The 24,696-nt window shown below is 43.8% G+C and overlaps 1 protein-coding gene across 4 annotated transcripts in view; it reads left to right on the forward strand.

Moving 5' to 3' along the window:
* myo3a (myosin IIIA) overlaps positions 1-24,696 on the forward strand; it is a 444,520-nt gene that overhangs the window by 131,457 nt on the left and 288,367 nt on the right. For all 4 annotated transcript variants that reach the window (XM_072575981.1, XM_072575982.1, XM_072575984.1 and 1 more), the window contains exons 4-5: positions 6,196-6,300; positions 6,825-6,924. In XM_072575981.1, coding sequence (XP_072432082.1) covers positions 6,196-6,300; positions 6,825-6,924 — 205 coding nt within the window. The remainder of the gene's footprint in view (positions 1-6,195; positions 6,301-6,824; positions 6,925-24,696) is intronic.

The raw sequence follows: 24,696 nt of genomic DNA on the forward strand, positions 1-24,696 counted from the left end.
TTTCCATCCTTACCATCACCATAGTGAAACTAACAGTTTCATTGCTAATTAATGGGATGTGGGTATCACTGACTAAATTAGTATTTGTTTATCATCTTAATTGCCGTGGAAAAGGTTTTGTTGAATTGTGTTGTTTAAATTTGCCTCCAACTTTTCCCCTTAAAACCTGAGATTGTTTGATGTTATTTGCACCCAGGTACTATACCTTACATCTGTGCAGGCCACAGTAGTAGTTATCACAAATAATCCACCCAAAGCCTGCCAAGCTGTCCAACACTGTACCGTATTTGCCTCCTGCACCGTGTGTTTCCCCATAGCACTGAACTTGTCTCCACCTGACTACATGCCTCTGCTTCCCACCCAACCCTTGTTTGCCCTGACTGCCTTTTAAAGCTGTTGTGATGCTTCTCCATTCCAGGATATCCCAGCAATAAAAGTGATTGAATAGGGTGAGAATCAGCTAAGGGGTTTGCCACAGGGGCAGGGTACTTAATTAATGAGGCAAGTTGGATAGAGAACTCACCAGGACCTGTTCCAATTCCCCAGTATCACCACACAACACAATTCTGCCATCCAAACATTTTGTTCTGATGATTTCCACACCCCTCCTGCCTTAAGATTCAGGCTGATGTGATCAGGGTGCTCTAGATGACAGGATGCACTGTCGTCTGAATTGAATGTCCTCTTGATGTAAGAGATCCTGTGGCACCATCTCACCAAAGTGCAGGGAAAGAGGATTCTGGGTAATTCTAATAGAGGACGGAAAAAATTTCTGGCTGTAATAGCTGCTCCTTTTTTGAGGTATTTTAGGTGTTGGAGGTGATTTCCCCGAATTCCAGGAGCAGCAATTACTGTTTTATATGCTGTTGCATTGTTTTGGAACTTTGGGGAAAAAAAAGTCAAAACAACAGCAGTTTTAAAAGAGAGAAGAACAAACAAAGGAAGTGCATGGTGAGGTCATTGCAGGTAAGAGAGAGAGAGAAAGAAACTGACCAGAGTGAACCTGCACAGTACTGCCTTTGCTGTTTGAATTCGTGTATTGCTGGACATCAGAGTGTGTCTGGGAAAATTATCAAACGGTGAAATTCACAACTAATCTTGGAGGAACTGTTAGATGAAGTTCACAGCACAGAATCAGATAAGTTCATTTTTTAAGTGGCCTACAGAAAGTCTGCAGTAGTAAGTAGAGTGGGTTATTTCTTGATAATATGTTTTTTGACATATGTCTCTTGATTAAACTTAAAATACAAGCCATAACTATTAATTTAACCTGGGGCAGCATTTGTAGAGGAATAAGACGCTATTATTTTGTGGGTCTGCAGATTGTGAAGGAGCAAAAATGGCCTTTAGTAGAGTGATATGTACTTCATGTCAGATGTGGGAGTTTAAAGAGAGTTTCAGAGTTACTGCAGATTATATCTTCCATAAATGCTGTTGGTTGTGAATCTTATCAGAGGAAATGGATCAGTTGGAGAGAAAGTTGGAAGCAATGAAGAATTTGCAACTGCATCAGAATGTGATGGATGGCAGTAATAGGAAGAGGGGAATGTCTCAGTTACAGTCACATAGATGGGTTAACTCCAGGAAAGGTAAGAGAGGTAGGCAGCTAGTGTAGGAGTCCTTTGTGGCTACACTCATTTCAAACAGGTATGCTGTTTTGGAAAATGTACGGGGTGATAGATTTTCAGGGGAGCGTAGAATGAACACCCAAGTTTCTGACATTGAGACTAGCTCAAATGCAACGAGAGGTACGTCAGGTTCCAAGAGATCTATTGTATTAGGGGATATTCTAGTCCGAGGTACAGACAGACGTTTCTGTGGCCAGCAGCGAAAAAACAGAATGGTGTATTGCTTCCCTGGTGCCAGGATAAAGGATGTCTCAGTGAGGGTGCAGAATGTACTCATGGGGGAGAGGGGTGAGCAAGAAGTCATTGTCCACATTGGAACCAACGACATAGGAAGGGAAAAGGTGGAGATTCTGAAGGGAGATTACAGAGTTAGGCAGGAATTTTAAAAGGAGGTCCTTGAGAGTAGTAACACCTGGATTACTCCCAGTGCTACGAACTAGTGAGGGCAGCAATAGGAGGATAGAGCAGATGAATGCATGGCTGAGGAGCTGGTGTATGGGAGATGGATTCACATTTTTGGATCATTGGAATCTCTTTCGGTGTAGAAGTGACCTGTACAAGAAGGACGGATAACACCTAAATTGGAAGGGGACTAATATACTGGCAGGGAGATTTGCTAGAGCTGCTCGGGAAGATTTAAACTAGTAAGGTGGGACCCAGGGAGATAGTGAGGAAAGAGATTGATCTGAGACGGGTACAGCTGAGAACAGAAGTGAGTCTAACAGTCAGGGCAGGCAGGGACAAGGTACGACTAATAAATTAAACTGCATTTACTTCAATGCAAGGGGCCTAACAGAGATGAACTCAGGGCATGGTTAGGAACATGGGACTAAATTATCATAGCAATTGCAGAAACATGGCTCAGGGATGGGCAGGACTGGCAGCTTAATGTTCCAGGATACAAATGCTACAGGAAGGATAGAAAGGGAGGCAAGAGAGGAGGGGCAGTGGCATTTTTGATAAGGGATAGCATCACAGCTGTTTTGAGGGAGGATATTTCTGGAAATACATCCAGGGAAGTTATTTGGGTGGAACTGAGAAATAAGAAAGGGATGATAACCTTATTGGGATTGTGTTATAGACCCCCCAATAGTCAGAGGGAAATTGAGAAACAAACTTGTAAGGAGATCTCAGCTATCTGTAAGAATAATAGGGTGGTTATGGAAGGGGATTTTAACTTTCCAAACATAGACTGGGACTGCCATAATGTTAAGGGTTTAGATGAAGAGGGACATTTTAAGTGTGTAGAAGACAATTTTCTGATTCAGTATGTGGATGTACCTACTAGAGAAGGTGCAAAACTTGACTTACACTTGGGAAATAAGGCAGGGCAGGTGACTGAGGTGTCAATGGTGGAGCACTTTGGGGCCAGGGACCATAATTCTATTAGATTTAAAATAGTGATGGAAAAGGACAGACCAGTTCTAAAAGTTGAAGTTCTAAATTGGAGAAAGGCCAATTTTGACGGTATTAGGCAAGAACTTCCGAAAGCTGATTGGGGGCAGATGTTCGCACGTAAAGGGACAGCTGGAAAATGAGAAGCCTTCAGCATTGAGATAACAAAAATCCAGAGAAAGTATATTCCTGTTAGGGTGAAAGGGAAGGCTGGTAGTTACAGGGAATGCTGGATGACTACAGAAATTGAGGGTTTGGTTAATAAAAAGAAGGAAGTATACGTAAAGTAAAGACAGGATATTTAGGAGGGCAAAAAGGGGACATGAGATAGCTTTGACAATAGAACTAAGGAAAATTTGAAGGGTTTTACAAATACATTAAGGACAAAAAGGTAACTAGGGAGGGAATAGGGCCCCTCAAAGATCAGCAAGGTGACCTTTGTGTGGAGCCGCAGAAAATGGGTGACACACTAAACGAGCATTTTGCATCAGTATTTACTGTGGAATAGGATATGGAAGATATAGACTGTAGGGAAATAGATGGTGCAAAATGTCCATATTAGAGAGGAGGAAGTGCTGGATATCTTGAAATGCATAAAAGTGGATAAATCCCCAGAATCTGCTCAGGTGTACCTGAGAACTCTGTGGGAAGCTAAAGAAGTGATTTCTGGGCCTTTTGCTGAGATATTTGTATCATCAATAGTCGCAGGTGAGGTGCCAGAAGACTGGAGGTTGGTTAACAAGGTGCCACTGTTTAAGAAGGGTGGTAAGGACAAGCCAGGGAACTATAGACCAGTGAGCCTGACCTCAGTGGTGGGCAAGTTGTTGGAATGAATCCTGAGGGACAGGATGTACATGTATTTGGAAAGGCAAGGACTGATTCGGGATAGTCAACATGGCTTTGTGCGTGGGAAATCATGTCTCACAAACTTGATTGATTGTTTTGTGGAAATAACAAAGAGATTGATGTGGGCAGAGCAGTAGATGTGATCTATATGGACTTCAGTAAAGCGTTCGACAAGACTCCCCGTGGGAGACTGATTAACAAGGTTAGATCTCACGGAATACAGCGAAAACTAGCCATTTGTATACAAAACTGGCTCAAAGGTAGAAGACAGAGGGTGGTGGTGGAGGGTTGTTTTTCAGACTGGAGGCCTATGATCAGTGGAGTGCCACAAGGATCGGTGCTGGGCCCTGTACTTTTTGTCATTTACATAAATGATTTGGATGCGTGCATAAGAAGTACAGTTAGTAAGTTTGCAGATGACACCAAAATTGGAGGTGTAGCGGACAGCAAAGAGGGTTACCTCAGATTACAACAGGATCCTGACCAGATGGGCCATGGGCTGAGAAGTGGCAGATGGAGTTTAATTCAGATAAATGCGAGGTGCTGCATTTTGGGAAAGCAAATCTTAGCAGGACTTATACACTTAATGGTAAGGTCCTCGGGACTGTTGCTGAACAAAGAGACCTTAGAGTGCAGATTCATAACTCCTTGAAAGTGGAGTCACAGGTAGGTTGGATAGTGAAGAAGGCGTTTAGTATGCTTTCTTTCATTGGTCAGAGTATTGAGTACAGGAGTTGGGAGGTCATGTTGTGGCTGTACAGGACATTGGTTAGGCCACTGTTGGAATATTGCATGCAGTTCTGGTCTCCTTCTATCGGAAAGTTGTTGTGAAACTTGAAAAGGTTCAGGAAAGATTTACAAGTATGTTGCCAGGGTTGGAGGATTTGAGCTACAGGCTGGGCTGTTTTCCCTGGAGTGTCGGAGGCTGAGGTGACCTTATAGAGGTTTACAAAATTATGAGGGGCATGGATAGGATAAATAGACAAAGTCTTTTCCCTGGGGTGGGGTAGTCCAGAACTAGAGGGCATAGGTTTAGGGTGAGAAGGGAAAGATATAAAAGAGACCTAAGGAGCAACTTTTTCACACAGAAGGTGGTACTTGTATGGAATGAGCTGCCAGAGGAAGTGGTGGAGGCTGGTACAATTGCAATATTTAAAAGGCATCTGGATGGGTATATGAATATGAAGGGTTGTTTGGAGGGATGTGGACCGGGTGCTGGCAGGTGGGACTAGATTGGGTTGGGATATCTGGTCAGCAAACCGAAGGGTCTGTTTCCTTGCTGGACATCTCTATGACTCTATGACTCTATAACTGATATCTTGGAGAATATTTAACCCTTAATCACAATCACAAAAATTGACTAAAATGAAACGAAGACCTGTGAATACTAGAAGTCAGCAACAAAAAACAAGAGTTGAAGAATGTTCTTGGACTGGAAACGAACACTAACACTGTTTTTCTCTCTCCACAGTGGCTGCCAGATCTGCTGAGTTTCTCCAGCAATTTCTGTTTTTGTTACAGAGACATGTCCGCTCATTTTCACATTCTGTTTCTGTGGGTTTACTGTGTGCAACTTGCTGTATTTTCAACATCACCATAAAGGCTGCACTTTCCAAAGTATTAAATTAGTTATAAAGCACATTGGGACTTCTGGTGGTCAAGGTAAATGTGATATAAATATCTGATTTTATTTTTGTCTTTTTCACTCCTGCATTGATAACTGTGTCTTCAGCCAACTAAACCCCCTTTGTTTCCTTTTTCTTCATTGATATCCTCCCCTTGCTTTCAAATCCTCTCATGGTTTCATTCCTCCCTATATCTATAACCTGCTGTAGCCCAACAACTGTCCAACATATCTAGCCTCCACCTCTCTTACATGTTTTGACTTCTTTATCCACAACATTGGTGGCTCTGACTTTTATCTCTACAACATTGGTGGTTGCACCCTGAGCTTCCTGTGTCCTATCCTCTGGAAATCCCTCCCTAAATCTGACACACTGTCCATCCCCATAAGGTATTTCCTCATTGCCTAAACTTGGCATCAACTGTCTTCAATCAAGTCTCTAATTCCTTATGAAGCTGGGTATTAAATTTTATTTGCTTTTGAAACTCTTTGGAACGTTTTACTGCATTAAGTGTTATATCAATTTAAGCCATCATTCATAACCATCTTTCTTTAGTTTTCTGAGGTTTTTTTTTGGCTCAGCTTCCATATTTCTTACCCCTATGTGAAGGACTTTGGAAGCTTCCGTCCCTATTCAAGGCACTATCAAAAAGCAAGCTGAAGTTATTATTGTCATTAACAATTTTTTTTTTGTTCTTTCAGTTGTGCAATGGAGGTTCTGTGACCGATCTTGCCAAAGGGCTGTTAAAACGAGGTGAGAGAATGAGCGAACTGATTATTGCCTACATCCTGCATGAAGCCCTAATGGTAAGATTTATATTTCAGTTTTAGCATTTACAGTCTGTCAGTTCAAACTAAAGCATTTCACAGAGTTTCAGCCCCAATTACAGTCACATGTGACAGTCACAGTCCAAAGCTAGAGGTTATAGCTTTAATTTTGAGAGAGGAAAGATATAAAAGCGATCTAAGGGGCAACATTTTCACGCAGAGGGTGGTGCGTGCATGGAATGAGCTGCCAGAGGAAGTGATGGAGGCTGGTACAATTACAACATTTGAAAAGCATCTGTTTGGGTGTATGAACAGAAAGGTTTTGGAGTGATATGGGCCAAGTGCTCGCAATTGGGATGAGATTAATTTAGGATATCTCATCGTCATGGATGAGTTGGGCCAAAGGGTATGTTTCCATGCTGTACAGCTTTATGACTCAATGATTCTACTTCAGTGAGATGCAGGTGGCATGCTAGCATTAAAAATAGCTCACTTTTTAATGTTCATTAGGCTTTTTTGCTTGGTTCAGGAATAATATAACATCACCACTGAATTTTCCTTAGGGTCTGAAACATTTACATAACAACAAGACAATCCATCGGGACATCAAGGGCAACAACATCCTATTAACAACAGAGGGAGGCATCAAACTCGTGGATTTCGGTATGTAGCAATTTGTAGGAAGTAGAAGGAGCCAGTCGTTCTTCTCAGCAGTTTCCAGTGGTACACTGAGCACTCAGGACAGGAGGCATAGTGCCAGAAGCTGTAAGGATTCTGTCTGAGAAGCAAGTTTATTTGTCAGCATTCACTTGTACCCAGTGCATTTGCAGCTGTCTATGTAGAGGATGAGAGGAAGGTTAATGAGAAGTATCAGAACTTGGCAGATTTTACCAACAAATAAGAAGTTGTCATATCAAGACAACCTGCTTCTAGTTTTCCAACATTAAATTGCTTATATTAGTTTTAGAAATCATAACTAATACAGAGGACACATAATTATCAAATCAATAGGTAAGATAAAATGGAGCTAGGAAGTTAGATCCTTACATGCAAACAACCTTCAGTGGAGAGGCAATATTTCTAAATCTTAAATGGCAGATTTGCAGGGTAATGTAGGAGGGACTTCAGTACAGAGGGAGTGATTTGAACTCTGTTGGATTGATGCAAACTACCATTATCCCTGAGTAACTAATTTCCCATACTGATCCTGCACACGCCCATTTTAGATTACCAGCAGCTCATTCTTTCAATGTGGAGATTCTGAACAGAAATTGGCAGCCAATTTAACTGGTCAGGGAAAGCTGGTGTGATTTCGTACAGAATCTACCGAGCAAGAAACAGAGTCACGGCTGGAAGATATGATGTTCTTCTGGGTTCAGAGGGATCCTGTTGCAAGCTCCTTCAGAAAGCTCTGAGTATCGGTGTCTGATCCTTATATTGCTGCTTGCCAAACAGCTGCTGTCTGGGAGACTTAGGCTGGAAAAAGATTTGGGTGGCTGGAGTTTAACCAGCTTATCGTTCAAGCTGGGAGCTTGGGGGGGGGGGGGGGGGGGGAATGTGGGGGGGAGGGGGGGGGGCGGGAGGGAAGGGGAGGTGATAGTTCCAGGTTCCATGAAGAGAAGTGGGCATGGGGAGTGTGGGACTCAGCTTCCTTGTCTATGAGAATCACATTTTATCAGAGATCTGCAGGTCATTTGCTGCATGGTGAAACTGTCAGGTGACACCCCCCCCAATGACCCATAAGATCTCCCTCTAGTCTTGGTATGAGGAGGAGGGGAAGACTCCTAATTAGGGATCACATGATCAGTCACCCTGGCAATAATGGCTGATGGCCCTCCAAGAAGCAGGCAGCTCTTGGACACAGGCTTCCCTCCTTTAAAGAGGTGAGAGTCCCCAGGAACTGACTGATTAGTAACCAGAATGGCCTAAAGCACAACTGGAGAATGCAGAAGAATCCACAAATCTAAAATTGACTGGGCTTCATACTGCTGAAGTTCAGATGTTATTCAGCCTCCCTCAGGCTTTACCTACTGGCTTTTGAAGTAAACTATTCATGTACTGACAAACAAATTATCATTAAAGATTCCTCCCAAAATTCCACTGATGAAATAGTAGATGATTATACTTACACTGCACCCTTAAATGATAAACACTATCAGATTGAAACTTTAGTTCAGGTAGGAAAAGGTCGCTCATAACATTTAGTTAGACCACTGTACTTAGGTGAAGTGAGCTTTGAGCCTGATTGTGATTTGAGATCTAGCTCAAATGTGTTGTATTCTCTGAGCTAATACAGGGAAGGTGGCTACTTCACCAAGGCACAGGACATAGCTAGTGCCTCTGAGACAGAGGCAGCTTTTTCAGCAGAAGAAAATTTTTGTCCTGTTTCTGCCAAGAGGCTCCTGATAAAACTGTTACGCCAATGTTATGCTATTCTTGTTGAAGCAGTTGTGCTTAGTGACCCATCGCCTAAACAAGCTGATTGTTTCTGTTTTTGGATTTCAGAGTCAGCATTATACTAGATTTCTGACAATGAATGCTGGAAAGAAAGATAGAAACAAAAAAGAAAATAATTCTTACAGATCCTGAATAATTCGTTATTTATATTAAGGTTAAGCATTTGGATTTTTGCCCCTCCCTCTCAGTCATTTTCTCCTTCAACAATTAAAGCTCTTTCTTGAAATGTCCCTGATGAGTGTAACATCGATCAGTGACTTCTTCCTGGTCCTAATTAACACCATGCTGAAAAGCGAGTATATTATGTACTGGAGTAAATTAATGCATCTCTATTAATATCTTTTTAAAACATAAATGTAATGAAGCATCATATTATCAGATGAATTGTTTTGGTCAATTTTTAAAGGAACAATTTGTTACTAATAAGTAGGAGATACAAATCAGAAACAACTGGATTGAACATTTATTTAATTATTAATGCACAGATTTATCTGATGGATAAAAAAGCATTTTTAGTGGACTTCAATTTGATTTGTTTTCCAAGAATAATAAATGTTACCATTTCTGTAAATTTCTAGTAGCTTAGAGAAGATAGAATTAAAAGTGGTCCAGACATACAGCGATGTCATAAAGGCAAGGAGGTGACGTTACGTATTTGCTATGTTCTGTTATTCTGTTACTTGTAATGAAATCAGAACAGAGATCTTCAATGCGTTTAATGCTTTCTTTGTAAAAACAGAATAAATGAAAGAGTCCCCTTGACAACCTCCCAAAGTCGTTCACATAACAAATTGATTCTGTCATTATTATGGCTGAAGCTTAAAGCACTTTCAAACTGGTTGCTTAACCGGTGATATTGTAGCAATGAAGCGACTGACTGCTGTTTCATATGTCATTGTCTGCAATGAATCAGTAATGAGATGATACGGACCATTCCCTGTTATGTTTATACGATTCTGCTTCAGGTGCATATACCATTGGTTTTCTTCGGTGTAGTTATGGTTTCTGATGACAAGCCGAATGGTATAAAAATGTAGTGATTTTAGTCATTCTTAAGATGACACAGAATGGTTCAGCAAAGAAAGATGCTCAATAAATTAAATTTAATCCCACTACTCAGATGTATCCCATAACTCTGCAGTTAGTCTCCTCAAGAGGGTATAGTCCCTACCTCTGAGTCGGGAAGCCGAGGTTCAAGTCCCAACTGCTCCAGACCTGTGCCATAACAACTCTGAACAGTTAAAAGAAAATATTCTCTTCAAGTTCAAGCCCAATGCCTATCAAACAATCCAGTGGAATCTGATTCTCCCACCTTTTCATGAAGTGCACTCTAAATCATAATTTTGCCTTCTTCATTAGTTAATTTGTCATCTATTATAAGTCTATGACCTCTTGTTATCAACATCTTTGCAAAATTAGACAGCTTCTTCTAATCTACTCCATTAAACTGCATAAATTGCAAAGGCCATTACCAAAATGCTCCCTAACCTTAAAAACAATCACAGTCCACCCATGTTCTCACTAAGCTGTGCAGTTGTGCACAGCTATTTTGACATTCCATGCAAGTGATCAACATATCAACACAGAATGCAGCATTGACGTCCATTTCCAAAAGTTGCTGCCATACACAGATCTCAGAGATTAACGCAGAAGAGAAAGAAATAACACGGAATGCTGCATTCCATAAAACTGAAGTTCCTTGTCACTTATCATCCTGGTAAAGGTCTGTACCTGGTTCAAAGCCTTGACATTTTTCACAGTGTGGTACCCAGAATTGCATATACATTCTCACTGAGCCGAACCTCCATTTATAAAGCAACAACACACCCCTTTTGTATTTATTTCCCAATTTACGCTTCAACATCATACTTTCTTAGTATCGTATCATCTTGTCTTGTCACCTTTAAGCAAATATAAATATGTTCCACTGATCGTAGGGTCATACGTAGAGTCATATAGCATAGCATAGAAACAGACCCTTCGACCCACCCTGTCTATGCTGACCAACAAACACCAAACTATACTAATCCCATTTACCCGGACTTGGTCCATACCTTACTATGGGGAGAAAGTGAGGACTGAAGATGCTGGAGATCAGAGTCAAAAAGTGTGATACTGGAAAAGCACAGCTGGTTAGGCAGCATCCAAGGAGCAGGAGAGTCAACATTTCAAGCATAAGTTTTTCATCAGGAATGTGGGAGGAGTTGGGGGCAAGGGGCTGAGAGATAGAACATAAAACAATACAGCACAGAACAGGCCTTTCGTCCCTCGATGTTGCACTGACCTGTGAACTATTCTCAGCTCGTCCCCCTATACTTTCCAATAATGACCCATGTGCTTATCCAAGGATTGTTTAAATCTCCCTAATGTGGCTGAGTTAACTACATTGGCAGGCAGGGCATTCCACACCCTTAGCACTCTCTGAGGAAAGAACCTGCCTCTGACATCTATCTTAAATCGATTACCCCTCAACTTGTAGTTATGCCTCCTCGTACAAGCTGACGTCATCATCCTAGGAAAAAGACTTTCACTGTCTACCCTATCTAATCTCCTGATTATTTTGTATGCCTCTATTAAATCCCCACTTAGCCTTCTTCTTTCTAATGAGAAAAGACCCAAGTCTCTCAGCTTTTCCTTATAAGACCTTCAAAAGTGAAAAGGGAGTGAGGTGGGGCTGGGGAAAAGTTAACTAGAAATGTGATAGATGGATGAGGGGGGATGATGGTGATAAGTCAGAGCGGAGGGTGGAGTGGATAGGCAGGAAGGAAGATGCACGGGTGGACCAATTCAAGAGGGTGGTGCTGAGTTGCAGAGTTGGATCTGGGATAAGGTTGGGGGAGGGGAGATAAGGAAACTGGTGAAATCGACATTGTTCCTGTGTTGTTGGAGGGTTCCAAGGTGGAAGATGAGGTGTTGTTCCTCCAGTCATCCAGTGGCCAGGATTTGGTGATGGCTTCCTCCAGTCATCAGTTGCAGCTTCCTTTGGCACTGCAAGAGGTGTGAAACCTGCACCCACACCTCCCCCCTCACCTCCATTTAAGGCCTCAAAGGATTCTTCCACATCCAACAGAGATTTTCCTGCTCATCCAAGCACCTCATCTATTGTGTCCATTGCTCTCAATGTGGTCTCCTTTACATTGGGGAGACAGGACGCCAACTTGCGGAACGTTTCAGGCAATATTTCCAGATTACATGCACCATACAATCCCATCACCCTGTGGCTGATCACTTCAACTCCCCGTCCCACTCCACCAAGGACATGCAATTTCTCCACGACCAAATCCTAGCCATCCAACAACTGGAGGAAGAACCCTTCGTCTTCTACCTTGGGACCTGCGAATCACATAGAATCAATGTCAACTTCACCAGTTTCCTCAACTTCTCCACCTCATCCCAGATCCAAGCCTCCAACTTTGCACCGCCCTGTCCTCCTTCCTTCTTCACCCCCCCACACCCCCCGCCCCCGTTCCTGTTGAAGAGCTTATAGTCGAAACATCAACTCTCCTGCTCCTCAGATGCTGTCTGACCGGCTATGCTTTTCCAGCACCCCCATATGTTTTGACTCATATCTTACTAAGGCATGGTATTTTAAGTACTTGGCTAGAAGGTTCTTAAATGTTGTGAGAGTATCTCCCTCCACCACCCTCTCAGATAGTGCATTCTATATTTCTACCACCCTCTGGGTGAAAACCTTGCCTCAAATTACTTACTTCTTACCTTAAACTCCTCTTCCTTGGTCTTAGACAATCTGCCTTGTCCTTCTGCCTGCACACAACATTCCAAATTGTTCCAGTTAGGTTGTACTGCCTCTCTACATTGTTCCTCCCAAAGTTCATCACCTCACCCTTAACAACATAAGATTGCAGCTGCCTTCCCTCTGCTCACTTCATTAATCTCTGACACTTTGTTTACAATTCTCCTCACTAGTTACTGCTGCCAAAGTTTGTATAAGCTCCCAATTTCATGATGTTGCTCCCAATACCTAGGTCCAGGCTGAAAGAAAGCAAAGAGAGTGGACTTGCACACTGGTTTGGGGGTGGGTGCTGGAAATGTTTGAGAAACCTTATTGGCTATTTTGCCATCATACTGCTATCTCCAATCACCTTTCCCCAGGGAAGATAGAGCATGATGGGAACCCATGGGATATCAACAAGAAACTACTTGATATTACTGATGGGGCAATTATTAAATTTTCAGATTCTTCCAGTGAGGAATTGAATCAAGTTGTGTGTATAACTCAGCTGTTCATGTGAGGTGAGTGCACATCAGAAGGGGTGGAGCAGCTTGACAGTTCCAGTCGATCTGACCTTTACATGATAAAGCAGGTATCACCCACAGGCATTGTTCCCCCTCATCTCCCAGACCCTTCAGCAGTACTCACACTGTTGTCACAAGGAAGCCTGAGTCAGCTGGCTATCTCTCCTTAAATACTGATCCTGGCAGTGGGATCTTAGTTGGCTGCTTCCAATGAGATCATGTCTAAAGTCCCACTGCAGACATGAACAGGATTAAACTTGGAAGAATCTGCCTGTTATTTCTAACAATGACATATCAGACCTCTAATGCAAAATTCTCACTGGTCAAGTAAATCTCAATCCACTCTCTGCTTCTTATCCAATAGTTAATTTTACATTGAAGTTATTACCATGTATTTCATTCCATACGTCTTTATTTCTTGTATAGGTCTATTTTGTGTTCCTTGTTTGAATACAAATCAATTGCCCCATCATCATAAAGTTTGAATGTCACATCTTTCTGACTTATGGAACTTTGTTTGGGTTGAACCTAATGCTTTACAATGCTATCACTGCTTTACTGTTTTCTTGGTCAAACATTTCTCCTGTACCTGTTCTCAAATTACTGATATTGGCTCTTTTCAGCGGGAATTTCAACAAATTAAAACATTCCTGGGCATCAGGAGTATAAATGGGACTTAATCTTCAAGGACCCCTCTGCCCCTCCTAGAGGTGGACAAATGAGGCTGCTTCTGGGACCTCCATCCAATTCGGAATGGTGGGCGAATTCAGTGGCTAGAAAGTCAGTGAGATTTATTGACGCTGTGGTTGGAATCATACAGCACAGAAGAGGCCCTTTGGCCCATTAAGTCTGTACCATCAAAAATGTACGTCTACCTACACTGGTCCCACTTTTCTACACTAGGCCCATAGCCTTGAATTTTATGACACTTAAAGTGTACATCCAAGTTTTTTTTAAAGGTTATGAGGCCTCCCGTCTCAGCTACCCTCCTGTGCAGTGCAATCCAGATCCCCTCCACCGTCAGAGTGACAACGCTTTTCCTCGAATCTCCTCGAAACCTCCTACCTTTCACTTTAAAATTATGCCCCTTTGTTATTGACACTTCAACTAAGGGCAACAGCTATTGTCCATGCCCCTCAGAATCTTATACACCTCTATCAAGACCCCACTCAATCTTCTCAATTCCAAATTAAACATCCCAAGCTTGTTAAGCCTCGCTTCAAAGCTGAAATCTTCCATCCCAGGCAAAATCCTGATGAATCTCTTTTACAGTGTGGATTATGGCTGAAGCTTAAAGCACTTTCAAACTGGTTGCTTAACCGGTGATATCTTCCACTGTGATCACATTCTTCCTATAGTGTGGTAACCAGATCTGCATACAGTGGCCAAATATAAGTCCTGTACTGCTTCAAAATAACCTCCCTGCTCTTATAATCTATGTGACAAATGATAAGACAAGCATCATCTTTGCTTTCTTAACTTGACCTTGTTAATCTGTCCTTCTGCCTTCAGGAATCTGCAGACAAACAATCCAAGATCTCTGTGTTCATCTGAGCTTCCTATTGTATTGGTATTCATTGTGCAATCCCTTGTCTTGTCCCTTCTTCCAAGGTGCATTACCTGACAGTTATCAAGGTGGATTTCCATCTGCCACTGATCTGCCCACCTGACCAATCTGTTTATATCCTCCTGTAATCTAACACCTCCCTCCTCCCTGTCAACCACCCAGCCAATCTTTGTGTCATCCACAACCTTACTTATCATCACCAGACCCCTGCATTGTTTATGAATATCAATAAGGGGCCCACCACAGTACACCAAGCCCCAGTCATACAATCTCCCAAAACCACTCTCTGTATCCTGTCAACTTTAGATCCATCATTCCAAGTTACCCTGGATCCCATGATCTTTATCAGTTTTCCATGTCAAAGAACTTGCTGAAATCTGTAAACATTAACCAAAAGCCCTGGCCTCATCATGGTTATCTGTCCCACCACATAAGGTGTTGCCAATGTGAGAAGAAGAATTTGAAGATGTTTTATGGTGGAGGCAGTGTTGGAATATGGCAGATTCAAGATGACACAGGCACTGTACTTTTAAGACTGTTACATGACATCATAACATATATTCTTCTGGTATAAAGATACCCACCTTGCCATCAGCCATTCTGTATCACGAAGTTAGTGTAGTCAGCCAGCTATGTGAATGCTATGGACAGGAATATCATAAGCACAACTCCGGATATTACAACTGTGTAAATAGGTAGTGTTGTTAATAAACTTCAAGACATCCATCTCAGCAAGTTCCCAATTCTGTGTGGTATATGTTATGGGTATTGATATACAGAAAACTAAAATGACAAAGTTATTCATCACAGCTAGTTAGTGCCAGTACATGGATGCAAAATGCTGAGTAGGTTACAGCAACACAGCAGTTGTGGAAAGTCTCTTGCCTAACAGTCTGTTCAAGTTCAGAATCCATGCCCACCAGCTACATGCAATTTGGTCTTTCACTTGCCCTAAAACCTGCTTGCATATAAAATAATATGATCAGTCCAGAAAACTCCCCACAAGACATAGTGAACCTGAGTGCAACTAAGATATCCTCAACAAATCTATAACTTCAGAATGGAAACCCCAACAACAGGTATTTGTCCGGTTCATACATGTTCACACATCTTACAGTGGTATAAAAGGTCATCACAACATCGAAGACCGAAGGGCCTAGACTGTTCTATGTTCTATGTTCTAGATCCTGTGTAATGGGCTTGTTTGGATTTCTATTGACTGCAAGTTTGTGTTGAAAAGCCCGCCAATAAACAAGTACAAGCATAATGAGCAGATCCATTTCCCAACACCTACAGAATCTGGGGTCACTATTCATTGATTTTTTTTTCCACTGGAGCACATTCCCTAGAATGAGATGTAACCCTGCTTCCTTCCCTGTTGGGCTAGGGATACCCTGATGATGAAATTATTACTCTATATTTTTGAATTTCCTCAATCTTCTAGTACTTAACTGTATTTTCTCCTAGTCTGTGTGGTTAATCAAATTCCTTCCCTTTTTACTCTGTTATTTTTATATTTCTCTGCCTCTGGGCAATAGATTTGCTCCTCAATTTTTTCACTATCCCATCCTCCAGCCAATATGTGATTTTGTAGAAACTCTGGAATCAGCCCATTGAGTCTGTTTTGACCCTCCGAAGAGCATCTCACCCGGACCCATCTTCACATCCTATCCCCGTAATTCTGTATTTCCCATGTCTAATCCACCTAGCCCTTACATCCCTGGACATTATGGAGCAATGTAGCATGGCCAATCCACCAAATCTGCACATCTTTGGACTGTGGGAGGAAACTGGAGCACCCAGAGGAAACCAATGTAGACAAGAGGGAAATGTTCAAACTCCATACAGACAGTCGCTCTAGGCAGGAATCAAACCCAGGATTTTGGCACTGTGAGGCTGCAGAGCTAACCACTAAGCCACCATGCTGTCATGTCTCCATGATTTGCAGGATCAAACTCTGAGACAAATTTGTGTCAGGAACTTCAGCACTAATCTGGTGCTGACGACGTGAGGAGAATGTTTGTCTTGCAGCAGACACGCATTTTTTCTGATTTGTCTCTCAATGTGGACTAAACCTAGGTGCTTGGCATCTTATAAATCTGGGCTTGGGCAGTGGACTCAAATGTCAAGGTAGTTGTCAAAATGTAAATTTCCAAGCATTGGTATTTCCACTTCCCTGAAGGCAAATTTTAATGGTATAATTGTTAAGGAAAATCAATCTTTGGCTGATGGCTGTGAGAATGCATTATCTGGAGACCTGTCATATAGAAGAATAGGCAACTACTACAAGAAGGTAAAAACAATGACTGCAGATGCTGGAAACCAGATTCTGGATTAATGGTGCTGAAAAAGCACAGCAGTTCAGGCAGCATCCGAGGAGCAGTAAAATCGATGTTTCGGGCAAAAGCCCTTCATCAAGAATAGAGGCAGAGTGAACATAAAACATAGAACATAGAAGAATACAACGCAGTACAGGCCCTTTGGCCCTCGATGTTGCGCTGATACAAGCCCACCTAACCTACACTAGCCCACTATCCTCCATATGCCTATCCAATGCCCGTTTAAATGCCCATAAAGAGGGAGAGTCCACCACTGCTACAGGCAGGGCATTCCATGAACTCACGACTCGCTGAGTAAAGAATCTACCCCTAACATCTGTCCTATACCTACCACCCCTTAATTTAAAGCTATGCCCCCTCTTAATAGCTGACTCCATACGTGGAAAAAGGTTCTCATGGTCAACCCTATCTAAACTCCTAATCATCTTGTACACCTCTATCAAGTCACCCCTAAACCTTCTTTTCTCCAATGAAAACAACCCCAAGTGCCTCAGCCTTTCCTCATACGATCTTCCTACCATACCAGGCAACATCCTGGTAAACCTCCTCTGCACCCGTTCCAATGCCTCCACATCCTTCCTATAGTATGGCGACCAAAACTGCACACAATACTCCAGATGCGGCCGCACCAGAGTCTTATACAACTGTAACATGACCTCAGGACTCCGGAACTCAATTCCTCTACCAATAAAAGCCAATACGCCATATGCCTTCTTCACCGCACTATTTACCTGGGTGGCAACTTTCAAAGATCTGCGTACATGGACACCAAGATCCCTCTGCTCATCCACACTACCAAGTATCCGACCATTAGCCCAGTACCCCATCTTTTTGTTACTCTTACCAAAGTGAATCACCTCACCCTTAGCTACATTGAACTCCATTTGCCACATTTCTGCCCAGCTCTGCAGCTTATCTATATCCTGCTGTAACCTGACACATCCTTCCTCACTGTCAACAACTCCTCCGACTTTTATATCATCCGCAAACTTGCTCACCCAATCTTCTAACCCCTCCTCCAGGTCATTTATAAAAATGACAAACAGTAATGGTCCCAAAACAGATCCTTGCGGAACACCGCTAGTAACTGCACTCCAAGATGAACTTTTACCATCAACTACTACCCTCTGTCTTCTTCCAGCCAGCCAATTCCTAATCCAGCCCTCCAACTCACCCTCAATGCCATACCTCCGTATTTTCTGCAGTAGCCTACCATGGGGAACCTTATCAAACGCCTTACATATCCACCACATCTACTGCTTTCCCCTCATCCACCTCCTTAGTCACCTTCTCGAAGAATTCAATAAGGTTTGTGAGGCATGACCTGCCCTTCACAAAACCATGCTGACTATCCCTGATCACATTATTCCTATCCAGATGTTCATAAATCCTATCCCTTACAATTCTCTCTAAGACTTTGCCCACAACAGAAGTGAGACTCACCGGCCTATAGTTACTAGGGTTATCCCTATACCCCTTCTTGAACAAGGGAACCACATTTGCTATCCTCCAGTCTTCTGGCACTATTCCTGTAGACAACGAGGACATAAAAATCAAGGCCAATGGCTCTGCAATCTCCTCCATTGCTTCCCAGAGAACCCTGGAATAAATGCCATCAGGCCCAGGGGACTTATCTATTTTCACCCTTTCCAGAATTTCCAACCCCTCTTCCCCACATTCCTCAAAGCCGTCCATTCTAATTAATTGTGACTCAGTATTCACATCGGCAACAATGTCCTATTCCTGAGTGAATACTGATGAAAAGTATTCATTCAGTATCTCCCCAATCTCTTCAGCCTCCACACACGACTTCCCACTACTATGCTTGACTGGACCTATTCCTACCCTAGTCATTCTTTTATTCCTGACATACCTATAGAAAGCCTTTAGGTTTTCCCTAATCCTACCAACTAAGGACTTCTCATGTCCCCTCCTTGCTGCTCTTAGCTCTCTCTTCAGATCCTTCCTGGCTACCTTATAACACTCAATTGCCCCAATTGAACCTTCACGCCTCATCTTTACATAGGCCGCCCTCTTCCCTTTAACAAGGGATTCCAATTCCTTATTAAACTATGGCTCCCTCACACATCCCTTTCCTCCCTGCCTGACAGGTACATACTTATCTAGGACACTCAATAGTTGCTCCTTGAACAAGCTCCACATATCAATTACGCCCTTGCCTTGAAGCCTACTTTTCCAAGCCACGCATCCTAAGTCATGCCTCACCGCATCATAATTTCCCTGCCCCCAGCTATAACTCTTACCCTGCAGTGCACACTTATCCCTCTCTATCACTAGAGTAAAAGTCACCGAATTGTGGTCACGGTCCCCAAAGTGCTCAGCTACCTCTAATTCTAACACCTGGCCTGGTTTGTTACCCAGAACCAAATCCAGTATGGCCTCACCTCTTGTTGGCCTGGCTACATATTGTGTCAGGAAACCCTCCTGCATACATTGGACAAACACCGACCCATCTAACGAACTCGAGCTATAGCTTTCCCAATCAATATCAGGAAAGTTAAAGTCCCCCATAACAATCACCCTATTATTTTCACTCTTCTCCTGAATCATCCTCGCAATCCTTTCTTCTACGTTTCTAGGACTATTAGGAGGCCTGTAAAAAACCCCTAACAGGGTGACCTCACCTTTCCTATTCCTAACCTCAGCCCATACTACCTCAGATGGCGAGTCTTCATCCATCGTCCTTTCCACCGCTGTAATACTATCTTTGACAAGCAATGCCACACCTCCCCCTCTTTTACCCCCACTTCTGACCCTACTAAAACATTTAAACCCTGGAACCTGCAACAGCCAATCCTGTCCCTGTTCTACCCATGTCTCTGTAATAGCCACAACACCGAAAATCCCAGGTGCCAACCCACGCTGCAAGTTCACCTACCTTATTTCGTATACTTCTTGCATTAAAGTAAACACACTTCAAGCCACTTTCCTGTTTACAGGCACCCTCCTTTGAGATTGATGCCATGTTCCTAACCTCCCTACACTCCAGGCCCTGCACCCTAAAGCTACAGTCTAGGTTCCTACGCCCCTGCAGAGTTAGTTTAAACCCCTCCCCAAGAGCACTAGCAAACCTCCCCCCAAGGATTCTGGTGCCCCTCAGGTTCAGGTGTCGACCATCTTGTTTATAGAGGTCCCACCTTCCCCAGAAAGAACCTCAGTTATCCAGATACCGGAATGCCTCCCTCCTGCACCATCCCTGTAGCCACGCATTTAACTGCTCTCTCTCCCTATTCCTCGACTCTCTATCACGTTGCACGGGTAACAAACCAGAGACAACAACTCTGTTTGTTCTAACTCTGAGCTTCCAACCTAGCTCCCTGAAAGCCTGCCTAACATCCTCGGCCCTCCTCCTACCTATGTCATTGGTGCCAATGTGGACCACGACTTCGGGCTGCTCCCCCTCCCCCCTAAGTACCCGGAAAACACGATCAGAGACGTCAAGTACCCTTGCACCTGGGAGGCAACATACCAAACGTGAGTCTCTCTCGCCCCCACAAAACCACCTATCTGTGCCCCGAACTATCGAGTCCCCACTACTATTGCTCTGCTCTTCTCCACCCTTCCCTTCTGAGCAATGGGTCAGGCTCTGTGCCAGAGGCCTGAGCCCCATTGCTTACCCTTGGTAAGTCGTCCCCCCCGACAAGTATCCAAAACGGTATACTTGTTCTTGAGGGGAACGGACGCAGGGGGTCCCTGCACTGGCTGCTTCCTCCCAGTCCCCCTCACTGTCACCCATCTGTCTGCAATCTTTGGAGTTACTACTTCCCTAAAGCTCCGATCTATGACCCCCTCTGCCTCCCAAATGATCCTAAGTTCATCCAACTCCAGCTCCAGTTCCCTAACACGGTCTTGGAGGAGCTGGAGATGGGTGCACTTCCTGCAGGTGTAATCAGCAGGGACGTCCATGGCATCCCTCACCTCGAACTTGTTGCAAGAGGAACATTGCACTGCCTTCACTGCCATCTCTCTAAAAGTAACCTTTAAAAAAGAAACTGGGTCTAAACAATAGAACAAGCAAAATGCAGCACTTACCTACTTACCACAACGGGTCTTATTATTAGGTTAGAGGAGGAGGGCGGGTGGGAGGCTCTACCCCTGTAGTACCTCAGGTTCCTCTCCTGCGCGCTTTTATAGGAAAAAAGAACCTACCCAGGTAAGCTTACGCTACACCTGCTTCCGGGTCCCGGCTGCCCCTCTGGTCTTCGTCACTTCCCCCTTCTGCTCCCGCTCTTTCTGTGAAGAGAGAAATAAACACCGCTGCCCGCAACCGGTAAGTAATTTTAAAACAAACTGTCTTACCTTAGCTGCTGCTTGCACTCAAAAATGTGCCTGAAGAGTGGAGAGATATCTCCTGAAACGTCGATTTTACTGCTCCTCGGATTCTGCCTGAACTGCTGTGCTTTTCCAGCACCACTCTAATCCAGAACTACCACAAGAATCCAATTGTTCAGACTGAAACACTGCTCTTCAACATGGTGGAGCCACTGCTTAATGGGATCTGATATGTTTCACTCATTTCTGAAGCCAATGATGGAAATACACAAGTGTGCTGTTCGCCAATTTGCTTATAAAGATCTGTTGGCAGCTGCTGTCCATCTAAAAAGAGCTAAACAATTTAATTCTCTATTTTTTTTCCAATTGTTGACTATGTTCCTTCAGTGCCATGTTAGGCAGCAACAATCCAAACTTGACTCTTTTTATGTTTTCATGGCATGTGAGCATTGCTGGATGGGCCAACATTTATTGCCCATTTCTAATTACTTTTCAACTGAGCAGTTTCCAGGGCCATTTCAGAAGGCAGTTAAGAGTCATCCACTTTGCCGTGAGCCTGGAGTCACCTGTAGGCCAGACCAAATTGGACATCAGATTGTTGGTGAAAATGGTGAGGAAACAGGCAGCATATTGTTGGTGATGGCCAGTTGTGAAGTTGCTGCTGTGACCACTGTCCCTTTTAGGACAATGCCCCATGCCATAAGCTGTCAGGTCAATCCCACCAATGGCCATGGTTGAGGACATGGTTGAGAGAGTTGCCTCAATGCCTCAGAGGTCAGGCAGGCTGTGGGCTGTCAGGGCGAGGCAGATCAGCTACGTTGACCAAATTCCTGATAAATACAAGGCTAGCATCCTAATGGTACAGCATGTATCAGCTGATTAAGATCCAACAGTACTGCTATACCTACAGAGATGAAAGATGTGTAGTAATGTCACACTTTTTATGACCAGTGGGTGTTTTTATGACTGGTGGTTTATAGCCAATAAAGTACCTTTCTAAGTTTTGTCCCTAGCATAATGGAGGTAACATGGCAATTAATTTGCGCACAGCCAGGTCTCGCAAACAGCAATGTGATACTGACCAGACAATCAATGCTTTTTGTGATATTAAAATATTGGCCAGGATCCCAGGGCTGGCTCTCCTGCTCTTCTTAGAAATAGTACCAAAGCAAGTAGATGGATCTCTTTCAAGAGACAGTTTCTCTAACAGTGCAGTACTCCCTCAGTACTCACAGTATCAATCTTGATTTTTGGACTCAAGCTCGAGAGAAGGATTTAAATCCAGAACGGTACAACTCAGAGACAAGAGTGCTACCAGCTGAGCTGTAGTTGACATTATGGTCATTAATCCTTAGTTCTTTCTGTAATGCAGCTCAAATAAAAAGCTGTACAACTGAATGTAAGTTTTTCTGTAGTTTGGTTTGAACATTCTTATACATGATGGTGAGCTTTCATGCATTTCTGGCAAGGCCTAAAAACTGCTCATGAATGGGACAAAAAGTGTTCAGTGAAGAACTATGCATGTAATTAATGATAGCCTTTACAGAATCATTCTAGGGCTGAATTTCCTTACATCTGTTTTGTTTCTGCAACAATTGGCAAAGACTGCATTTAGATGACTGGACACAATGGGTCTCTTTCTGTGCTATGTTTGTCTATACAGAGAAATGGGAGCCTTGGAATTAAACACCTCAACCATCCCGAGCAATCCCCCACCCCCACAAAAGTAGAGAGTGTTGAGGAAAGGGGAAAAACTGAGAAAACGGTAAAATATTCCAAATGTGCATTTCTACAATGGCAGATTTTGAGCTGTCCATGGAAAGCAGAGGACCCTTTGTTAGTCTATTTCAATTGGCTTCTCAGCGCAAATGGGAGCCTCATGTCAAACTTGAATTTTTGTGTGGCACACGTATGGGCCCCAGCTATGCCTGTCTCTTTGTTGGCTATGTAGAACAGTTGATCTTCCGTAATTACACCGGCACCACTCCCCACCTCTTCCTCCGCTACATTGATGACTGCATTGGTGCCACCTCGTGCTCCCGTGAGGAGGTTGAGCAATTCATCAACTTCACCAACACATTCCACCCTGACCTTAAATTTACCTGGACTATCTCTGACACCTCGCTCGCCTTCCTGGACCTCTCCATCTCCATTAGTGACGACCGACTTGACACTGACATGTTTTACAAACCCACTGACTCCCATAGCTACCTGGATTACACCTCTTCCCACCCTATCTCTTGCAAAAATGCCATCCCGTATTCCCAATTTCTCCGCCTCCGCCGTATCTGCTCCCAGGAGGACCAGTTCCACCATAGGACACACCAGGTGGCCTCCTTCTTTAGAGACCGCAATTTCCCTTCCCACGTGGTTCAAGATGCCCTCCAACACATCTCGTCCACATCCCGCACCTCCGCCCGCAGACCCCACCCCTCCAACCGTAACAAGGACAGAACGCCCCTGGTTCTCACCTTCCACCCTACAAACCTTCGCATCAACCAAATCATCCACCGACATTTCCGCCACCTCCAAAAAGACCCCACCACCAGGGATATATTTCCCTCCCCACCCCTTTCCGCCTTCCGCAAAGACCGTTCCCTCCGTGACTACCTGGTCAGGTCCACACCCCCCTACGACCCACCCTCCCATTCTGGCACTTTCCCCTGCCACCGCAGGAACTGTAAAACCTGTGCCCACACCTCCTCCCTCACCTCTATCCAAGGCCCTAAGGGAGCCTTCCACATCCATTAAAGTTTCACCTGCACATCCACCAATATCATTTATTGTATCCGTTGCTCCCGATGTGGTCTCCTCTACATTGGGGAGACTGGGCGCCTCCTAGCAGAGTGCTTTAGGGAACATCTCCGGGACACCCGCACCAATCAACCAAACCGCCCCGTGGCCCAACATTTCAACTCCCCCTCCCACTCTGCCAAGGACATGGAGGTCCTGGGCCTCCTTCACCGCCGCTCCCTCACCACCATTCGCCTGGAGGAAGAACGCTTCATCTTCCGCCTCGGAACACTTCAACCCCAGGGCATCAATGTGGACTTCAACAGCTTCCTCATTTCCCCTTCCCCCACCTCATCCTAGTTTCAAACTTCCAGCTCAGTTACTAACTCCTTGACTTGTCCGACCTGCCTATCTTCTTTTCCACCTATACACTCCACCCTCTCCTCCTTGACCTATCACCTTCATCTCCTCCCCCACTCACCCATTGTACTCTATGCTACTCTCTCCCCACCCCCACCCTCCTCTAGCTTATCTCTCCATGCTTCAGGCTCACTGCCTTTATTCCTGATGAAGGGCTTTTGCCCAAAACGTCGATTTCGCTGCTCGTTGGATGCTGGCTGAACTGCTGTGCTCTTCCAGCACCACTAATCCAGTATTTGCTTTCCAGCATCTGTAGTCATTGTTTTTACCTTTTTGTGTGTTTGTCTAGGCTCAGAAAATGTAGCAGTGAATTGGAGGCAGGAGTTGGTAACTCTACAGGGTAATGCCCTTTATAGCTATCCATGTGAG

This window comes from Chiloscyllium punctatum, chromosome 8 (genome assembly GCF_047496795.1).
Source record: "Chiloscyllium punctatum isolate Juve2018m chromosome 8, sChiPun1.3, whole genome shotgun sequence".
Classification (NCBI taxonomy): Eukaryota; Metazoa; Chordata; class Chondrichthyes; order Orectolobiformes; family Hemiscylliidae; genus Chiloscyllium; species Chiloscyllium punctatum.